At 45.8% G+C, this 23,190-nt stretch overlaps 1 protein-coding gene across 10 annotated transcripts in view; it reads right to left on the bottom strand.

The window, feature by feature from the left end:
• cux1b (cut-like homeobox 1b) overlaps nt 1-23,190 on the bottom strand; it is a 174,090-nt gene that overhangs the window by 128,362 nt on the left and 22,538 nt on the right. For all 10 annotated transcript variants that reach the window (XM_036965636.2, XM_036965639.2, XM_036965638.2 and 7 more), the window contains exons 2-3: nt 15,764-15,874; nt 4,181-4,228 (exon numbers count right to left, since the gene is read on the bottom strand). In XM_036965636.2, coding sequence (XP_036821531.2) covers nt 4,181-4,228; nt 15,764-15,874 — 159 coding nt within the window. The remainder of the gene's footprint in view (nt 1-4,180; nt 4,229-15,763; nt 15,875-23,190) is intronic.

The following is a 23,190-nucleotide window of genomic DNA, read 5'->3' as shown; positions in this document are numbered from 1 at the left end:
GTTGGAGAAGAAAGTAAAAGTGCAATATGTGCCATGTAAGAAAGCTAACGTTTAAGTTCCTTGCTCAGAACATGAGAACATATGAAAGCTGGTGGTTCCTTTTAACATGAGTCTTCAATATTCCCGGGTAAGAAGTTTTAGGTTGTAGTTATTATAGGAATTATAGGACTATTTCTCTCTATACAATTTGTATTTCATATACCTTTGACTATTGGATGTTCTTATAGGCACTATAGTATTGCCAGTGTAACAGTATAGCTTCCGTCCCTCTCCTCGCTCCTACCTGGGCTCGAACCAGGAACACATCGACAACAGCCACCCTCGAAGCAGCGTTACCCATCGCTCCACAAAAGCCATGGCCCTTGCAGAGCAACTACTCCAAGTCTCAGAGTGAGTGACGTTTGAAACGCTATTAGCGCACACCCCGCTAACTAGCTGGCCATTTCACATTGTTTACACCAGCCTAATCTCGGGAGTTGATAGGCTTGAAGTCATAAACAGTGCAATGCTTGAAGCACAGCGAAGAGCTGCTGGCAAAACGCACAAAAGTGCTGTTTGAATGAATGCTTACGAGCCTGCTGGTGCCTACCATCGCTAAGTCAGACTGCTCTATCAAATATCAAATCATAGACTTAATTATAACATAATAACACAGAGAAATACGAGCCTTAGGTCATGAATATGGTAGAATCCGGAAACTATCATCTCGAAAACAAAACGTTTATTATTTCAGTGAAATACAGAACCATATTTTATCTAACGGGTGACATCCCTAAGTCTAAATATTCCTGTTACATTGCACAACCTTCAATGTATGTCATAATTACGTAAAATTCTGGCAAATGAATTCGCAACGAGCCAGGCAGCCCAAACTGTTGCATATTCCCTGACTCTGCGTGCAGTGAACGCAAGAGAAGTGACACAATTTCACCTGGTTAATATTGCCTGTTAACCTGGATTTCTTTTAGCTAAATATGCAGGTTTAAAAATATATACTTCTGTGTTTTGATTTTAAGAAAGACATTGATGTTTATGGTTAGGTACACGTTGGAGCAACGACAGTCCTTTTTCGCAAATGCGCACCGCATCGATTATATGCAACGCAGGACACGCTAGCTAAACTAGTAATATCATCAACCATGTGTAGTTAACTAGTGATTATGATTGATTGATTGTTTTTTATAAGATAAGTGTAATGCTAGCTAGCAACTTACCTTGGCTTCTACTGCATTCGCGTAACAGGCAGGCTCCTCGTGGAGTGCAATGAGAGGCAGGTGGTTAGAGCGTTGGACTAGTTAACTGTAAGGCTGCAAGATTGAATCCACGAGCTGACAAGGTACAAATCTGTCGTTCTTCCCCAGAACAAGGCACTTAACCCACTGTTCCTAGGCCGTCATTGAAAATAAGAATGTGTTCTTAACTGACTTGTCTAGTTAAATAATTCCATTCCGATTAATAGGTCGACCTCTAGTTAGCACAGCTGAAAACTGTTGTTCTGGTTAAAGAAGCAATAAAACTGGCCTAGTTGAGTATCTGGAGCAACAGCATTTGTGGGTTCTATTACAGGCTCAAAATGGCCAGAAACAAAGATCTTTCTTCCGAAACTCGTTAGTCTTATTCTTGTTCTGAGAAATTAAGGCTATTCCATGCGAGAAATTGCCAAGAAACTGAAGATCTCGTACAACGCTCTGTACTACTCCCTTCACAGAACAGCACAGACTGTCTCTAACCAGAATAGAAAGAGGAGTGGGAGGCTCCGGTGCACAACTGAACAAGAGGACAAGTACATTTGAGTGTCTAGTTTGAGAAACAGACGCCTCACAAGTCCTCAACTGGCAGCTTCATTAAATAGTACCCGCAAAACACCCGTCTCAACGTCAACAGTGAAGAGGCGACTCCGGGATGCTGGCCTTCTAGGCAGAGTTCCTCTGTCCAGTGTCTGTGTTCTTTTGCCCATCTTAATCTTTTCTTTTTATTGGCCAGTCTGAGATATGGATTTTTCTTTGCAACTCCGCCTACAAGGCCAGCATCCTGAAGTCACCTCCTCACTTACTCAAGAGTTTTTATTTATTTTGACTATTTTCTCCATTGCAGAATAATAGTGAAGACATCAAAACTATGAAATAACACATGGAATCATGTAGTAACCAAAAAAAGTGTTAAACAAATCAAAATATATTTGTATATATATTTAAGATTCTTCAAAGTAGCCACACTTTACCTTGATGACAGCTTCACACACTCTTGGCATTCTCTCAACCAGCTTCATGAGGTAGTCATCTGGAATGCATTTCAATTAACAGGTGTGCCTTGTTAAAAGTTCATTTGTGGAATTTCTTTCCATCTTAATATGTTTTTTTATTGTTTTATTTAACTTTTATTTAACTAGGCAAGCCAGTTAAGAATTTTTTTTTATTTACAATGACGGCCTACCCCGGACGACGCTGGGTCAATCACGGCCGGATGTGATGAGCCAATCAGTTGCGTTGTGACAAGTTAGGGGGGGTTATACAGAAGATAGCCCTATTTTGTTAAAACCCAAGGCCATATTATGGCAAGAACAGCTCAAATAAGCAAAGAGAAACAACAGTCCATCATTACTTTAAGACACGAAGGTCAATCAATACAGAACATTTCAAGAACTTTGAAAGTTTCTTGAAGTTCAGTTGCAAAAACCATCAATAAGAAGAAGAGACTTGCTTGGGCCAAGAAACACGAGCAATGGACATTAGACCTGTGGAAATCTGTCCTTTGGTCTGATTGGGTCCAATTTTCTGATTTTTGGTTCGAACCGCCGTGTCTTTGAGAGACACGGTAATGTTGGACGGATGATCTCTGCATGTGTGGTTCCCACCGTGAAGCATGGAGGAGGTGGTTTTATGGTGTGGGTGCTTTGCTGGTGACACAGTCTGCGATTTATTTAGAATTCAAGGCACACTTAACCAGCATGGCTACCACAGCATTCTGCAGCGATACGCCATCCCATCTGGTTTGGGCAAAGTGGGACTACTATTTCAACAGGACAATGACCCAACACACCTCCAGGGTGTGTAAGGGCTATTTGACCAAGCGGGAGAGTGATGGAGTGGTGCATCAGATGAACTGGCCTCCACAACCTCCCGACTTCAACCAAATTGAGATGGTTTGGGATGAGTTGGACCGCAGAGTGAAGGAAAAGCAGCCAACAAGTGCTCAGCATATGTGGATACTCCTTCAAGATTGTTGGAAAAGCATTCCAGGTGAAGCTGGTTGAGAGAATGCCAAGAGTGTGCAAAGCTGTCATCAAGGCAAAGGGTGACTATTTGAAGAATCTCAAATATAAAATATATTTTGATTTGTCAAATACTTTTTATGTTACTACATGATTCCATATGTGTTATTTCATAGTGTTGATGTCTTCACTATTTTTCGACAATGTAGAAAATAGTACAAATAAAGAAAAACCCTTGAATGAGTAGGTGTTCGAAAACTTTTGACCGGTAGTGTATGTACTGCAATACAAGAGGTTACTCACACAGTACATTTATGTACTGCAATACAAGATGCTACTCACACAGTACATTTATGTACTGCAATACAAGATGCTACTCACACAGTACATTTATGTACTGCAATACAAGATGCTAGTCACACAGTACATTTATGTACTGCAATACAAGATGCTACTCACACAGTACATTTATGTACTGCAATACAAGAGGTTACTCACACAATACATTTATGTACTGCAATACAAGATGCTACTCACACAGTACATTTATGTACTGCAATACAAGATGCTACACACACAGTACATTTATGTACTGCAATACAAGATGCTACTCACACAATACATTTATGTACTGCAATACAAGATGCTACTCACACAGTACATTTTTTAAATTATTTTTTTAACCTTTATTTAACTAGGCAAGTCAGTTAAGAACAAATTCTTATTTTCAATGACGGCCTAGGAACAGTGGGTTAACTGCCTGTTCAGGGGCAGAACGACAGATTTGTACCTTGTCAGCTCGGGGGTTTGACCTTGCAACCTTCCGGTTACTAGTCCAATGCTCTAAGCACTAGGCTACCCTGCCGCCCCAATACAACATGCTACCCACACAGTACATTTATGTACTGCAATACAAGATGCTACTCACACAGTACATCTATGTATTACAAGAAGAGACAAAAGTCTTACCTCTCCCTGGAAACTCTTGAGCAGGGGAGCCACCTGTTTTCTTACATCCTGAAAGACATAGAAGAAACCGTTTAGAATGGATCGTATCCCAGAGTCACGGAGTACACTGATAAAACACACAGTACTAATCTATACTGTTGTTTTACATCATATAGTTTAACCCACACCTGGCATGAGCCTGTTTGACCACATCAACCCTGTCCATAGCACATTTTTCCACATTGAAAGCAACCTCTCCCCCACAGTCCCATTGCATGGCATTAGAGCATGAGTCAGTGATTTCTGATTAGATACCTAGTGAAGTGTGTATCTCTGAGAACATGCAAATCCACACACTGTCAGTTAGCTAGACTAAAGCCCTGTAGAGATGCAGTGGAGCATGCATTACACTACAGCACACTACAATACACCACAGTACATTACAGTACACTACAGCACACTACACCACAGCACACTACAATACACTACACCACAGTACATTACAGTACACTACACCACAGTACACGACAGTACAGCACACTACAATACACTACACCACAGCACACGACAGTACAGCACACTACAATACACTACACCACAGTACATTACACTACACCACAGTACATTACAGCACACTACACCACAGTACATTACAGCACACTACACCACAGCACACTACACCACAGCACACTACACCACAGCACACCACACTACAATACACTACACCACAGTACACTACACCACAGTACACTACACCACAGTACAGCACACCACACTATACCACAGTACAGTACACTACACCACAGCACTACACCACAGCACACTACACCACAGCACTACACCACAGCACACTACACCACAGCACACGACAGTACAGCACACTACAATACAGCACACTACAATACAGCACACTACAATACAGCACACTACAATACAGCACACTACAATACAGCACACTACAGTACAGCACACCACACTACAATACACTACACCACAGTACATTACAGCACACTACACCACAGTACAGTACAGCACACTACACCACAGCACTACACCACAGCACACTACACCACAGCACTACACCACAGCACACTACACCACAGCACACGACAGTACAGCACACTACACTACACTACAATACAGCACACTACAATACAGCACACTACAATACAGCACACTACAATACAGCACACTACAATACAGCACACTACACCACAGCACACTACAGTACAGCACACTACAGTACAGCACACCACACTACAATACACTACACCACAGTACATTACAGCACACTACACCACAGCACACTACAATACACTACACCACACCACAGTACATTACAGCACACTACACCACAGCACACTACACCACAGCACACTACACCACAGCACACCACACTACAATACACTACACCACAGTACACTACACCACAGTACAGCACACCACACTATACCACAGTACAGTACAGCACACTACACCACAGCACTACACCACAGCACTACACCACAGCACACGACAGTACAGCACACTACAATACAGCACACTACAATACAGCACACTACAATACAGCACACTACAATACAGCACACTACAATACAGCACACTACAATACAGCACACTACAATACAGCACACTACAATACACCACAGTACAGCACACTACAATACACTACACCACAGTACAGCACACCACACTACACCACAGTACAATACAATACACTACACCACAGCACACTACACTACAGTACACTACACCACAGTACACTACACCACAGTACAGCACACTACACCACAGTACAGCACACCACACTACACCACAGTACAATACAATACACTACACCACAGCACACTACACTACAGTACACTACACCACAGCACACTACACCACAGTACAGCACACTACACCACAGCACACTACACCACACCACAGCACACTACAGTACAGCACACCACACTACAATACACTACACCACAGTACACTACACTACACCACAGTACACTACACTACAGCACAATAAACTACACTACAGTACACTACAGTACAGCACAATAAACTATCCTGTAAGGCTCCTGGCTAAAGATAGATACACTTTAGATCAGGAACACATGATGATACTAACTACCACAGTGGTGTGTGTGTGTGTGTACACTTATTTGACTGCCCCTGCTTAGGTCAGGTCCTGTATCCACCACGCTTGATTAGGTCAGGGCCTACAATCTTATTCATTGATGATCTAAAAGTCAAAACGGATTCTAGATCAGCAATCCTACTTGGAGATGTTTTGTGGGTAACGGGCCCTAGATAGTCACCCCCGTCCTGCTTCCCCCAGCCACACCCCCAGTTCTGTGAAGGACCCTGAGCAGCTTGAGTGCCCTAAGTTTCCACTAAACCCATTTTTTAAATTATTTTTTACATTTTAAATCAGCCCGTTTCTAATTTGGCTGAACAGACTAATTAGTTATTTACAACTAGCAGGAAGCATGCTGAAGGTCTACACATGGGAAAGACCTCATGTGCATCACTATAGACTGTTTATCATGCACGTGTGTGTGTATGCCAGAGCCTCCGTGTTCAACAGCTCCTCGGTCAACAGGGTCGACACAGTAAGATGGATGGCTGGGATGTGCATCCCGCCTCCCTTAGTCATCTGGAATTTCCCCCCCGCTGGTCAGTCTGGTTATCTGTCGGTCTATTTGGCTGGGAGGAGGATGAAGTGGTCCCTACCGACACTCGTCGAAGGTTCGTTTTAAGTCTTTCTACCCTGTAGTCAAGGTTAGGATTTTGGAGAGGGTTAAACTGCTTCCTGGAGCGTCTCGGCTCACTCCCTTAAAATAAATATATTCAATACCAGTCACAGAACACTGCACTTGGGCCATGGTTACGACGTCATCATGGCTTCGACTGCATTGTGGCATTACGGTGTCAGGCTCTCAGTAAAAGACGAAGACGAAAACTCGAATGTATTATTCACACATTAGATGAATTATAACACACTGCATCCCGTCTTCCTGAATCAACATTACCAGAAACACTCTGTCCATGAAGAGTACAGCTCAGTACTGAGGTGGTCTCCTGATGGCTGAATAATGAAGCAGACAGACTCATCTGGACGAGTCCAACCTGGTCTGATGTGGAAGATATCCAACCTGTCCTGATGTGGACGATATCCAACCTGGCCTGATGTGGACGATATCGAACCTGGCCTGATGTGGACGATATCCAACCTGGCCTGGCGTGGACGATATCCAACCTGGCCTGGCGTGGACGATATCCAACCTGGCCTGGCGTGGACGATATCCAACCTGGCCTGGCGTGGACGAGTCCAACCTGGTCCGGCGTGGACGAGTCCAACCTGGTCCGATGTGGACGAGTCCAACCTGGTCCGATGTGGACGAGTCCAACCTGGTCCGATGTGGACGAGTCCAACCTGGTCCGATGTGGACGAGTCCAACCTGGTCCGATGTGGACGAGTCCAACCTGGTCCGATGTGGACGAGTCCAACCTGGTCCGATGTGGACGAGTCCAACCTGGTCCGATGTGGACGAGTCCAACCTGGTCCGATGTGGACGAGTCCAACCTGGTCCGATGTGGACGAGTCCAACCTGGTCCGATGTGGACGAGTCCAACCTGGTCCGATGTGGACGAGTCCAACCTGGTCCGATGTGGACGAGTCCAACCTGGTCTGGTGTGGACGAGTCCAACCTGGTCTGATGTGGACGAGTCTAACCTGGTCTGGTGTGGACGAGTCCAACCTGGTCTGGTGTGGACGAGTCCAACCTGGTCTGATGTGGACGAGTCCAACCCTGATCTGATGTCCCTGGGTGATGCCTGTCATTCATATTCCTTTACCCAGCTCAATGTAACATCGATAGGTTTAGGCAACTACATGAGGTTGCTACAACCGACGGGCCCAGTGGCAATAAATTAATAAGACCAAAAGCGTATCTTGACTTGGAAGAGTTCCAGTGTTGGGTATCCATAGCCAGCTAGCTAACATAACATCCCTCTCTGTTGGATAGCCATAGCCAGCTAGCTAACATAGCATCCCTCTCTGTTGGATAGCCATAGCCAGCTAGCTAACATAACATCCCTCTCTGTTGGGTAGCCATAGCCAGCTAGCTAACATAACATCCCCCTCTGTTTTAGCCGGGTGTTGGAGTAGGTCAAATGTGAAATTTAAAAAAAAAAACTAATAGAGCACTCTCTCGCTCTCGCTTCTCCTTCAAAACTGTTCAACTAATGTCTTTCTCTCTTTGAGTCAACCACTCACCACATTTTATGCCCTGCAGTGCAAGCTAGCTGTAGCTGATGCTTTCAGTACTAGATTCATTCTCTGATCCTTTGATTGGGTGGACAACGTGTCAGTTCATGCGTCAAGAGCTCTGATAGGTTGGAGGACGTCCTCCAGAAGTTGTCATATTTACTGTATAAGTCTATGAAAGGGGCTGAGAACCATGAGCCTTCTAGGTTTTGTATTGGAGTCAATGTACCCAGAGGAGGACAGAAACTAGCTGTCCTCAGGCTACACCATGGTGCTATTAAAGCTACTGTAGACCTTCATTACAAAACAGTGTGTTTTAATCAATTATTTTGTGACATGTGAATATATTTAGCAGAGTTTTATCTAAAAATAATGACTTTAATGTTTCAACATTTTTATGAAATTCCCTTCCTCCTCTGAGGAGCCTCCACTGCTTGATACACACAGGAAACTGTTGAGCGTGAAACACCCAGCAGCATTGCAGTTCTTGACACTCAAACCGGTGCGCCTGGCACTTACTACCCTACCCCGTTCAAAGGCACTTCAATATTTTGTCTTGCCCATTCACCCTCTGAATGGCACACATACACAATCCATGTCTAATTGTGTCAAGGCTTAAAAATCCTTCTTTATTAACCTGTCTCCTCCCCTTTATCTACACTGATTGAAGTGGATTTAACAAGTGACATCAATAAGGGATCATAGATCTCACCTGGATTCACCTGGTCAGTCTATGTCATGGAAAGAGCAAGTGGTTCTAATGTTTTGTATCACTGGGATATTTGTAGGGCTGGGCGGTGTACCGTATTTTACTATATACCAGTATTGATACAAGGACCGGTTTGGGTTTTTACTTTACCTTCTATAACGGTATTTTAATGTTTGGTTTGTTAAAATGTGATACGCTGTGTATAATATCCGTTTTTATAGTTCACATCCCCACTTGAGTCATCCCTCTCGCTCTCCCCACGCCGCTTTCCACACAGACTTAAGGAGCGCATTTGTTGTTACTCCACCAGGAGATGCTTGCCTTCAGTCTGCATGGTCAGCACATGCAACAATGTTGTTTTCACTTTTCTTCTTAATGTAAATCCACAAGTGTTCTACAATTACACTATTCGTTTGTTTCTTGCATCTGCAAACAGATAACTTTGCTAAATCCCTGTTAGACGCTAATGCTAATTGCTAAGTTAGCTGTCTAGATAGCAAAAAAAAAATGTACTGAATCAGATCAAGCGTAGCTAGTTACACAGCCTGATACCAGTGATGGTGTAGGTCTAAATCAGCAGGTTGTTTGTGCAACGGTATCTTCTAAATCAAAAGAGGAACAGGCGAAAAAAATGAATTTGTTGGCTATATGTTGAAACATGCCAAAGATTATAGGCTCTCCTAGGAAACACTGACCAACACTTTGGTTCCTACCCTGCCACAATAACTCCTCCCTGGCATTTTCATTTGTTGTCATGTCAAACACTGTATTCAAAGTGCCCACTACTGTAGAATAAACATTCTATTTCCGTGATTCCAACAGTTCACCCAAGTGTTTTGCTCTAAAATCACAAGTCAAATTTAACAGTTTGTTAAAAAGAAGGCCTAAATTGTTTAACAGCCATTCGTGGCAGTGTGAAATTATCTCAACTGAGTGCAAGAAATTGCAGGAAATTATTTTTGGTTGAATATAAAACAAATAAGAATGAAGAAAGACCCATTGAAATCACTTGCCACCCCCAGGGGCACGTACTGCTCATAAAGCTCATATTGAACATGTATTATTCAAAAACATAAAATAACATCAATTTTGAAAAAAATACCTTGATACTATATTATGGTCATATTACCCAACCCTAGTTATTTGAGAGGACTTCAGAGCCCCCTCATCTCCTATCTGGGAGGATCGTGTCACTCTCCTACCAGGGTCAGATTCCTCTCCCTTCCTCCGGCCCCACCGCCTACATACCACAGACCACTCAGATGCCCAAAGAACACCCCCTAAAACAAGGGCTTGTTACTGTGATGATTACATGTGTGCGCGTGTCTGTCTGACTGTCTTCCTGCGTTTATATGCTTGTAGCTATTGTGTGGTCCCCCCCTGTCTATTTCTGACCTGAATCAGTGTGTCCTGGGTGTTCCTGTGCTCCTTTGTTTGGTGTGTGTTGCTTTGTGTGTGACATAAGTTAATAGGAAGGAGGGGACATGAGGTGGGAGGGGGGGGGGGGGGGGTAAAGAGACACCTGTCTCTCCAGTCCTCACAGACACAGCCCCATCCTATCCTAGCCTATAGAAATATATAGTCCTACATCATTCACGTCATTATAAATTCTTCATTAGTGCGACACTCCCGATAACAACAACCCTCCTTTGTTTCCAGTCTGTGTTTGATCAGTTAAGTTGCCTTGGAAACACACACACACACACACACACACACACACACACACACACACACACACACAGAGACAATTCCCAGGGGCGTCGCCGGGAGAAACGAGACTAACATAATTCCCTCATGATTCCACACAGCAGGACTGTCACATAACACATTCAACACGGAACCAAATAGGTCATACAATCCAGACGACTGGGGGACATTTCTGTTCGGTCTCTTCCCCGCGTTTGGAAAAAGGAAGCACTATTTTGGGAACTTTTGCAAGTCTATAATTTTCCCCCGTCGCCCCCGGCGATATTCCCATTAAAAGCATGTCCAACGGGGCGATGTTGAAAGCAGCAAGAGAAGAAAGAAGCAACTGATAAGTATCGTTTTAGCAACATTAACCGTTATTTAAAAATACACCCCACAACCATTTTCACTTTTTTTTTTTATAGCCACTGCAGTAAATAAAACCTAATAAAATGTTTGGGAATAACGGCGATTTAAGGCCATTTTTTTTTTTATAGCAATATAGAGTGGGAAAGCAGCTGAGGGTTTGGACAAATAATAGCCACTGCAGTAAATGAAACCTAATAAAAAACATCTGTCTACTTCAGGAATAGTGTGCCAGAGCCAAACAGAGCTACAGGGGGCCTATATGCAGATAAGCCATTTGTCACACGGGCCACCCATCATTCACTCTGAACTGGACTGTGTGTTTACAGGCAGTAGGGCCACCCATCATTCACTCTGAACTGGACTGTGTGTTTACAGGCAGTAGGGCCACCCATCATTCACTTTGAACTGGAATGTGTGTTTACAGGAAGTAGGGCCTGTCATCATTCACTATGAACTGGACTGTGTGTTTACAGGAAGTAGGGCCTGTCATCATTCACTATGAACTGGAGTGTGTTTACAGGCAGTAGGGCCTGCCATCATTCACTCTGAACTGGACTGTGTGTTTACAGGCAGTAGGGCCTGCCATCATTCACTATGAATTGGACTGTGTGTTTACAGGCAGTAGGGCCTGCCATCATTCACTCTGAACTGGACTGTGTGTTTACAGGCAGTAGGGCCTGTCATCATTCACTATGAACTGGAGTGTGTTTACAGGCAGTAGGGCCTGCCATCATTCACTCTGAACTGGACTGTGTGTTTACAGGCAGTAGGGCCTGCCATCATTCACTATGAATTGGACTGTGTGTTTACAGGCAGTAGGGCCTGCCATCATTCACTCTGAACTGGACTGTGTGTTTACAGGCAGTAGGGCCTGTCATCATTCACTCTGAACTGGAGTGTGTTTACAGGCAGTAGGGCCTGTCATCATTCACTCTGAACTGGACTGTGTGTTTACAGGCAGTAGGGTCTGTCATCATTCACTATGAACTGGACTGTGTTTTTACAGTAGCAATTGTGTGACTTTAGACCACTAGAATGTCTTAGCCAAAAGCCCCCCAAAAAATACCCCCTGAATGGATTTCTGCTAATATGTAAAACACCACGGGAGTTGTCTTACATTTGGGAACTTTAAAGTCCTATTGATCAAACAACCATGAAAAGGTAGACTCTCTCCCTCCCTCAGTTGCCTACGCACAACAACAACAAGATCAACAACTAATAATGTCAGCCAGTGAGATGAGCTAAAATCTAAAAATGAGGGAGCACTAGATAAATCCTCTCCAACTGTTTTAGCTTGTAGTTGGCCCGTCAAATTTGGCCTGATAAACGATGGGGAATAGTAGCCGGGTGGCCCTTCAGCAGCTTGCCAGCCAAATCATGTTTTAATAACTGAATGGGAACTTGCCTCCCTCCCTGCGCATTTGATCGACAGGTGTCTGATATATTTAGAATTCAAAGCACACTTAACCAGCATGGCTACCACCGCATTCTGCAGCGATACGCCATCCCATCTGGTTTGCACGTGGTGGGACTGTGATTTGTTTTTCCAACAGGACAATTGACCCAAAACACACCTCCAGGCTGTGTAAGGGCTATTTGACCAAGAAGGAGAGTGATGGAGTGCTGCATCAGATGACCTGGCCTCCACAATCACCCGACCTCAACCCAATTGAGATGCTTTCAGATAAGTTGGACTGTAGAGTGAATGACAAGCAGCCAACAAGTGCTCAGCATATGTGGGAAATCCTTCAAGACTATTGGAAAAGCATTCCTCATGAAGCTGGTTGAGAGAATGCCAAGAGCGTGCAAAGCTGTCATCAAGGCAAACAAAGGGTGGCTACTTTGAAAAATATAAAATATAAATCAATTATTTCGCAAGAAGAATTACATTTTGTAAATTATCATTTTGGATTTTAATGAGAAAGTGCTTGATGTGAAGTTAAACATAGAAAAAAACAGAAGGAGTTTGGATGAACCTTCCCTCCATATAGAAATTAAATGACTCGACATCTACATAAGTTGAACGAATTGTGCTAAGAGTAATTTGATTCTAAAATAAGCTATAATACATAAGTATTAATCAATAATGCATGAGTTCTGTTAGTACGTGGTTCCAACAGGGAACAGGGTTCCAACTAAAGAGATATTCTTTTTAAAAGTAAACACTTGAGGCCTCTGTGCAGGGAACGTAGGTGTACTCAACATAGTGCTCTGTGTCAGTGGTCAGCCTAGCTATATGATAACATGGTGCTCTGTGTCAGTGGTCAGTGGTCAGCCTAGCTGTATGATAACATGGTGCTCTGTGTCAGTGGTCAGCCTAGCTGTATAAGAACACGGTGCTCTGTGTCAGTGGTCAGTGGTCAGCCTAGCTGTATGATAACATGGTGCTCTGTGTCAGTGGTCAGCCTAGCTGTATAAGAACACGGTGAACTGTGTCAGTGGTCAGTCTAGCTGTATGATAACATGGTGCTCTGTGTCAGTGGTCAGCCTAGCTGTATAAGAACACGGTGCTCTGTGTCAGTGGTCAGTGGTCAGCCTAGCTGTATGATAACATGGTGCTCTGTGTCAGTGATCAGCCTAGCTGTATGAGAACATGGTGCTCTGTGTCAGTGGTCAGTGATCAGCCTAGCTGTATGAGAACATGGTGCTCTGTGTCAGTGATCAGCCTAACTGTATGAGCACATGGTGCTCTGTGTCAGTGATCAGCCTAACTGTATGAGCACATGGTGCTCTGTGTCAGTGGTCAGTGATCAGCCTAGCTGTATGATAACATGGTGCTCTGTGTCAGTGATCAGCCTAGCTGTATGAGAACATGGTGCTCTGTGTCAGTGATCAGCCTAGCTGTATGGAGAACATAGTGCTCTGTGTCAGTGGTCAGCCCAGCTGTATGAGAACATGGTGCTCTGTGTCAGTGGTCAGTGATCAGCCTAGCTGTATGAGAACATGGTGCTCTGTGTCAGTGATCAGTGATCAGCCTAGCTGTATGAGAACATGGTGCTCTGTGTCAGTGGTCAGCCTAGCTGTATGAGAACATGGTGCTCTGTGTCAGTGGTCAGTGATCAGCCTAGCTGTATGAGAACATGGTGCTGTGTCAGTGGTCAGTGATCAGCCTAGCTGTATGAGAACATGGTGCTCTGTGTCAGTGGTCAGCCTAGCTGTATGAGAACATGGTGCTCTGTGTCAGTGGTCAGTGATCAGCCTAGCTGTATGAGAACATGGTGCTCTGTGTCAGTGATCAGTGATCAGCCTAGCTGTATGAGAACATGGTGCTCTGTGTCAGTGGTCTGCCTAGCTGTATGAGAACATGGTGCTCTGTGTCAGTGGTCAGTGATCAGCCTAGCTGTATGAGAACATGGTGCTCTGTGTCAGTGATCAGTGATCAGCCTAGCTGTATGAGAACATGGTGCTCTGTGTCAGTGGTCAGCCTAGCTGTATGAGAACATGGTGCTCTGTGTCAGTGGTCAGCCCAGCTGTATGAGAACATGGTGCTCTGTGTCAGTGGTCAGTGGTCAGCCTAGCTGTATGGAGAACATGGTGCTCTGTGTCAGTGATCAGTGATCTGCCTAGCTGTATGAGAACATGGTGCTCTGTGTCAGTGGTCAGCCTAGCTGTATGGAGAACATGGTGCTCTGTGTCAGTGGTCAGTGGTCAGCCTAGCTGTATGGAGAACATGGTGCTCTGTGTCAGTGGTCAGCCTAGCTGTATGGAGAACATGGTGCTCTGTGTCAGTGGTCAGTGGTCAGCCTAGCTGTATGAGAACATGGTGCTCTGTGTCAGTGGTCAGCCTAGCTGTATGAGAACATGGTGCTCTGTGTCAGTGATCAGCCCAGCTGTATGAGAACATGGTGCTCTGTGTCAGTGATCAGCCTAGCTGTATGAGAACATGGTGCTCTGTGTCAGTGATCAGTGATCTGCCTAGCTGTATGAGAACATGGTGCTCTGTGTCAGTGGTCAGCCTAGCTGTATGGAGAACATGGTGCTCTGTGTCAGTGGTCAGTGGTCAGCCTAGCTGTATGGAGAACATGGTGCTCTGTGTCAGTGGTCAGCCTAGCTGTATGGAGAACATGGTGCTCTGTGTCAGTGGTCAGCCTAGCTGTATGAGAACATGGTGCTCTGTGTCAGTGATCAGTGATCAGCCTAGCTGTATGAGAACATGGTGCTCTGTGTCAGTGGTCAGTGATGAGCCTAGCTGTATGGAGAACATGGTGCTCTGTGTCAGTGGTCAGTGGTCAGCCTAGCTGTATGAGAACATGGTGCTCTGTGTCAGTGGTCAGCCTAGCTGTATGAGAACATGGTGCTCTGTGTCAGTGGTCAGCCTAGCTGTATGAGAACATGGTGCTCTGTGTCAGTGGTCAGTGATCAGCCTAGCTGTATGAGAACATGGTGCTCTGTGTCAGTGGTCAGTGGTCAGCCTAGCTGTATGAGAACATGGTGCTCTGTGTCAGTGGTCAGTGGTCAGCCTAGCTGTATGGAGAACATGCTGCTTTCTATATTCACGGTGACCTTTCAAAATGGTTGAATCCTTCTAAACGGTAATGTGATTTGTGGATTCAAATAAAGCATTTAAAACGTGTGTCACCTCCGGTGTGTTCTTCTTGAAGTCGCGGCTCTGGTCGATGAGTTTCTTCCTGGACTGTTCGCTCTCATCCTGTCTGTTGGCGAGCTGTGTGGCGGTGGCGTCTAGTTCTCTCTGAAACACACACACACATTTTGTTAGAGACATAGGATAAGGGCTTGATTTAAGATTGGGAAGTAGAATAATCCCCTCGGATGAAGAGCTCCCCCACCCATCCCCTCGGATGAAGAGCTCCCCCACCCATCCCCTCGGATGAAGAGCCCCCCCACCCATTCCCTAGGGTGAACTCTGCTGGCACAGCATCATTGACATGAGAACACAACTTTATGACATTAAATGCCACTAGTCTATGCCTTAATGTTAGAGCAGCCTTTTCCAGACCCCCAACCCTCTCCCCCAGCGGTCTTGAGAGGAGCCCTCTCCCCCAGCGGTCTTGAGAGGAGCCCTCTCCCCCAGCGGTCTTGAGAGGAGCCCTCTCCCCCAGCGGTCTTGAGAGGAGCCCTCTCCCCCAGCGGTCTTGAGAGGAGCCCTCTCCCCCAGCGGTCTTGAGGAGAGCCCTCTCCCCCAGCGGTCTTGAGGAGAGCCCTCTCCCCCAGCGGTCTTGAGGAGAGCCCTCTCCCCCAGCGGTCTTGAGGAGAGCCCTCTCCCCCAGCGGTCTTGAGAGGAGCCCTCTCCCCCAGCGGTCTTGAGAGGAGCCCTCTCCCCCAGAGGTCTTGAGAGGAGCCCTCTCCCCCAGAGGTCTTGAGAGGAGCCCTCTCCCCCAGAGGTCTTGAGAGGAGCCCTCTCCCCCAGAGGTCTTGAGAGGAGCCCTCTCCCCCAGAGGTCTTGAGAGGAGCCCTCTCCCCCAGAGGTCTTGAGAGGAGCCCTCTCCCCCAGAGGTCTTGAGAGGAGCCCTCTCCCCCAGAGGTCTTGAGAGGAGCCCTCTCCCCCAGAGGTCTTGAGAGGAGCCCTCTACTTACTACAAGTTCAGATAGCTGGCCGCTAAACTATTCGGTAGATGAAAACTGAAGCAGAAAAGGTACATAGTGAGCACTACGTCATCCCTGATTTGAAATCACAAGTCAGTCTGGTGGAAACACCACTGCTGGGAAAATGCTCATTTTCTTTATACGCCATTTTAATGGAAAACCTAGCTACTGAGCACAAAAAAACCTAGCGACTGAGCACAAAAAAACCTAGCGACTGAGCACAAAAAAACCTAGCGACTGAGCACAAAAAAACCTAGCGACTGAGCACAAAAAAACCTAGCGACTGAGCACAAAAAAACCTAGCGACTGAGCACAGAAAAACCTAGCTACTGAGCACAAAAAAACCTAGCTACTGAGCACTTGGTTACAATTCTAACTGTGGGACAAATGCACACACATAAAGACAGGCAGGTCTATAGTACACTGCTCAAAACAATAAAGGGAACACTAAAATAACACATCCTAGATCTGAATGAATGAAATATTATTATTAAATACTTTTTTCTTTACATAGTTGAATGTGCTGACAACAAAATCACACAAAAATTATCAATGGAAATCAAATTTATCAACCCATGGAGGTCTGGATTTGGAGTCACACTCACATTTAAAGTGGAAAACCACACTACAGGCTGATCCAACGTTGATGTAATGTCCTTAAAACAAGTCAAAATGAGGCTCAGTAGTGTGTGTGGCCTCCACGTGCATGTATGACCTCCCTACAACGCCTGGGCAAGCTCCTGATGAGGTGGCGGATGGTCTCCTGAGGGATCTCCTCCCAGACCTGGACTAAAGCATCCGCCAACTCCTGGACAGTCTGTGGTGCAACGTGGCATTGGTGGATGGAGCGAGACATGATGTCCCAGATGTGCTCAATTGGATTCAGGTCTGGGGAACGGGCGGGCCAGTCCATAGCATCCATGCCTTCCTCTTGCAGGAACTGCTGACACACTCCAGCCACATGAGGTCTAGCATTGTCTTGCATTAGGAGGAACCCAGGGCCAACCAAACCAGCATATGGTCTCACAAGGGGTCTGAGGATCTCATCTCGGTACCTAATGGCAGTCAGACTACCTCTGGCGAGCACATGGAGGGCTGTGCGCCCCCCCCCCCAAAGAAATGCCACCCCACACCATGACTGACCCACCGCCAAACCGGTCATGCTGGAGGATGTTGCAGGCAGCAGAACGTTCTCCACGGCGTCTCCAGACTCTGTCACATGTGCTCAGTGTGAACCTGCTTTCATCTGTGAAGAGCACAGGGCGCCAGTGGCGAATTTGCCAATCTTGGTGTTCTCTGGCAAATGCCACACGTCCTGCACGGTGTTGGGCTGTAAGCACAACCCCCACCTGTGGACGTCGGGCCCTCATACCACCCTTATGGAGTCTGTTTCTGACCGTTTGAGCAGACACATTTGTGGCCTGCTGGAAATCATTTTGCAGGGCTCTGGCAGTGCTCCTCCTACTCCTCCTTGCACAAAGGCGGAGGTAGCGGTCCTGCTGCTGGGTTGTTGCCCTCCTACGGCCTCCTCCACGTCTCCTTATCTATTGGCCTGTCTCCTGGTAGCGCCTCCATGCTCTGGACACTACGTTGACAGACACAGCAAACCTTCTTGCCACATCTCGCATTGATGTGCCATCCTGGATGAGCTGCACTACCTGAGCCACTTGTGTGGGTTGTAGACTCCGTCTCATGCTACCACTAGAGTGAAAGCACCGCCAGCATTCAAAAGTGACCAAAACATCAGCCAGGAAGCATAGGAACTGAGAAGTGGTCTGTGGTCTCCACCTGCAGAACCACTCCTTTATTGGGGGTGTCTTGCTAAATGCCTATAATTTCCACCTGTTGTCTATTCCATTTGCATAACAGCATGTGAAATGTATTGTCAATCAGTGTTGCTTCCTAAGTGGACAGTTTGATTTCACAGAAGTGTGATTGACTTGGAGTTACATTGTGTTGTTTAAGTGTTCCCTTTATTTTTTTGAGCAGTGTATTTTCTCCCCCCCTCCACGTCTTCTCCTCCCCTCCACGTCTTCTCCTCCCCGCTCCGTCTTCTCCTCCCCGCTCCGTCTTCTCCTCCCCGCTCCGTCTTCTCCTCCCCTCTCATCCTTCTCCTCCCCTCTCCTCTCCATCTTCTTCTCCTGCCCCCTCTCCTCCTTCTCACCCAGGAGAGTGATTATGCTGCTGGTCATTACGCTAACTAAACACACAACTAATGACTTAAATATTAAGTGATTTCTTCTAGATATATTACCATAGGGGCCCATAGAGGCCAATCTACAGCATCCCTAGACACACAAAAACCCACACACCAAATTTCGGTCTAAACTCCTGCAATGGGAATACCAGCATAGATTTTTCCATCAAGCTAAATGATTAATCCCAACCACCCATCCATCCTATTCTATCCCAGATCCATCTCTTCCCAGCCCAGATCCCAGTGGGTGTAAAGCCAGACAGATCTCAGTCCAGATCCCAGTGGGTGTAAAGCCAGACAGGTCTCAGTCCAGATCCCAGTGGGTGTAAAGCCAGACAGATCTCAGTCCAGATGCCAGTGGGTGTAAAGCCAGACATATCTCAGTCCAGATCCCAGTGGGTATAAAGCCAGACAGATCTCAGTCCAGATGCCAGTGGGTGTAAAGCCAGACAGATCTCAGTCCAGATCCCAGTGGGTGTAAAGCCAGACAGATCTCAGTCCAGATCCCAATGGGTGTAAAGCCAGACAGATCTCAGTCCAGATCCCAGTGGGTGTAAAGCCAGACAGATCTCAGTCCAGATCCCAGTGGGTGTAAAGCCAGACAGATCTCAGTCCAGATCCCAGTGGGTGTAAAGCCAGACAGATCTCAGTCCAGATCCCAGTGGGTGTAAAGCCAGACAGATCTCAGTCCAGATCCCAGTGGGTGTAAAGCCAGACAGATCTCAGTCCAGATCCCAGTGGGTGTAAAGCCAGACAGATCTCAGTCCAGATCCCAGTGGGTGTAAAGCCAGACAGATCTCAGTCCATGCTCTGGAGCCTGGTGTTGTCACCAAGGAGCGTTCGGACTGTCGGGACCAGGTTTCAGCTGCTGCCAAACGCCGACATCCTTCCTCCCATAGATGGTCTGCCTGTACAAGCACCACCTGAACTGGACACAGCTAGACAAACTAATATTTTTGCGTCCTACTGCTCAGCCACTTTACCCCTGACTGTATGGATATAACTACCTCATCTATCACTGATACCATTATTGATATTGTTCTTGTTCATACTGTATTTATTTTTATTTATATTGACCCTATTTATTTCTGATATTACTACCACGCAAGTAACCATTCGGCTGTACCGTATACACCTTCTGTAGAGACCCATCCACTCAGCAAGACTTAGCAAAATGTTGCTATATAAAAATGAATTTTGGTATGTGTGGTCGTAACATGATTTTGTGACATACCACAACAATATCATGTGGTCGTATCAAGTGATCACCACATAAAAGCATGGCGCATGCATCTGTTTATGTACTGTACATGTGCACCTCCCACAGGTGTCAACTCGGGTGTCAACTCGGGTGTCAACTCGGGTGTCAACTCGGGTGTCAACTCGGGTGTCAACTCGGGTGTCAACTCGGGTGTCAACTCGGGTTGCATGGCCTTAACTTATGTATGGAATACTATGTTACATTATATAAAGTATGCTAATATACTGGTGTGAAGGCATTTCAGTGGTGTAAAAATACTTTAAAAAGTACTTTACTGTACTTTACTACTTATATTTTTGGCTACTTTTACTACAATATGAAAGAAAATAATGTACTTTATATTCCATACATTTTCCCTGACACCCAAAAGTACTCAATACATTTTGACAGGATAGTTGTCCAATTCACACACTTATCAAGAGAACATCCCTGGTCATCCCTACTGCCTCTGATCTGGAGGACTCACTAAACAGAGAACATCTCTGGTCATCCCTACTACCTCTGATCTGGAGGACTCACTAAACAGAGAACCTCCCTGGTCATCCGTACTGCCTCTGATCTGGAGGACTCACTAAACAGAGAACATCTCTGGTCATCCCTACTGCCTCTGATCTGGAGGACTCACTAAACAGAGAACATCCCTGGTCGTCCCTACTGCCTCTGATCTGGAGGACTCACTAAACAGAGAACATCCCTGGTCGTCCCTACTGCCTCTGATCTGGAGGACTCACTAAACAGAGAACATCTCTGGTCATCCCTACTGCCTCTGATCTGGAGGACTCACTAAACAGACAACATCCCTGGTCGTCCCTACTGCCTCTGATCTGGCAGACTTTCACTAAAGACAAACGCTTCATTTGTAAATGTTGTGCTGGATTGTGCCCCTGGATATCCGTCAATTTTTTTTTTAAACTTGTGCAGTCTGGTTAATGATAAGGAATTTGAAATTATTTATATTTTTACTCAAGTATGACAATTTGGTACTTTTTCCCATCAATTGATGTGGCTGGTGGTTATAGCATTTCGTTCACATGACCCATCAATTTAGACAAGTGTGTCTGGGTAAATTACTATCACTTTAAGTCTTAAGTCTTTACTACACTACTCACTGTTTACTACATGACCTCACATGTGAATCCTTAAAGAGATGGGCGGGGCTGGTTTAAGAGGGTGTGAACAATGACCTCACATGTGAATCCTTAAAGAGATGGGCGGGGCTGGTTTAAGAGGGTGTGAACGATGCTCAATGGGTGTACACAAAGAAGAGCTCTCCACTAGGTACCAAAACATTCAAAGGCCCTTTTCTCAAAAGTGAGGTTACAAGTTGATCAACTTTGAAAGCAGAATTACTTTCCCATTGTTCCTCAACGGTAGGTGTGTGATATGCCATGTTGTAGCTCTGAGTCTCTACTTTTATCTAATGTAAAAAAAAAACACAATTTCAAATTTTGCTACATAAGACCAATTTGAGCCGGTCAGTCACATATAAATGTGTCTGACTACCCAGCTTGGCCAGGCTCGTCTGGCTCGGTCTCAGAGTAGTAGGGCTTGTCTAGGTTAATTTGGGTCGGCCACAAACGCTGCTGGAACAGATTACCAATGTTCCCCAGAGAGACGGCAGCCACACCACAGCCAAACACTACCAGACATAGGCTATAGCTTAACGGCAGGGACAGATATAGCCTAGACAAGAGGGAGAAGGAGGGACAGATGGACAGAGGTTGAAAGAAGGAAAAGGAGGGTGTGAGGCTGCCATGTTGGAGAGCACCAGGAGGACTCCTGCACAGAATCTACAGATCTTTTCAAATGTCTGCTTTCTTTTCCCAAGGTGAGAAAAAAAAATAGAGGAAACCCACACACTGGTTATTGACAGTATCACTGCTCTGGCTGGTATCGCTGCTCTGGCTGGTATCACTGCTCTGGCTGGTATAACTGCTCTGGCTGGTATCACTGCTCTGGCTGGTATCACTGCTCTGGCTGGTATCACTGCTCTGGCTGGTATCACTGCTCTGGCTAGTATCACTGCTCTGGCTGGTATCACTGCTCTGGCTGGTATCACTGCTCTGGCTGTTATCACCAGCCAGAGCAGTGATACCGTGATACCAGGCCAGAGCAGTGATACCAGCCAGAGCAGTGATACCGTGATACCAGGCCAGAGCAGTGATACCAGCCAGAGCAGTGATACCAGCCAGAGCAGTGATACCGTGATACCAGGCCAGTGATACCAGCCAGAGCAGTGATACCAGCCAGAGCAGTGATACCAGTGATACCAGCCAGAGTAGTGATACCAGCCAGAGCAGTGATACCAGTGATACCAGCCAGAGCAGTGATACCAGTGATACCAGCCAGAGCAGTGATACCAGTGATACCAGCCAGATCAGTGATACCAGTGATACCAGCCAGATCAGTGATACCAGCCAGAGCAGTGATACCAGTGATACCAGCCAGATCAGTGATACCAGCCAGAGCAGTGATACCAGTGATACCAGCCAGAGCAGTGATACCAGTGATACCAGCCAGAGCAGTGATACCAGTGATACCAGCCAGAGCAGTGATACCAGCCAGAGCAGTGATACCGTGATACCAGGCCAGTGATACCAGCCAGAGCAGTGTGTGAGTTTCCTCTTTTTTCTCTCATCTTATTTCAAATGTTACCATGAACCTGCAACAAAAGATAGCTCAGATGTGCGAGGGCCTTTTTGAAAAATGTTTCCCCAAGGTCTCATTGTTATGCAAAGTACCAGTTCTACCAGGAATCTCCTTTTGGATCACCACTTCCCTGTACAGCCTATAGGCTACTGCCTGCCCTCCTCCTCAAGCGCAAACACATTGTGTTCACATGCATTAATCATTCAAGACTGTATAAATATGGATTCAAGCAAGGCGGAGAAGACAAGCTGCTTATTATTTCAAGTGACCATTAAAATGGAATCTGATTATCCACTGGCAACCCCCCCCCACCACCACACACACGGGTGGGGTGGGGGGGTATTCAACTCACGGT

This window comes from Oncorhynchus mykiss, chromosome 27, assembly GCF_057628025.1.
Source record: "Oncorhynchus mykiss isolate SJ-2025 chromosome 27, ASM5762802v1, whole genome shotgun sequence".
NCBI classification, from domain to species: Eukaryota; Metazoa; Chordata; class Actinopteri; order Salmoniformes; family Salmonidae; genus Oncorhynchus; species Oncorhynchus mykiss.
Note: the sequence above shows the minus strand (reverse complement) of the source record. Positions and strands in the feature narration are given on the sequence as shown.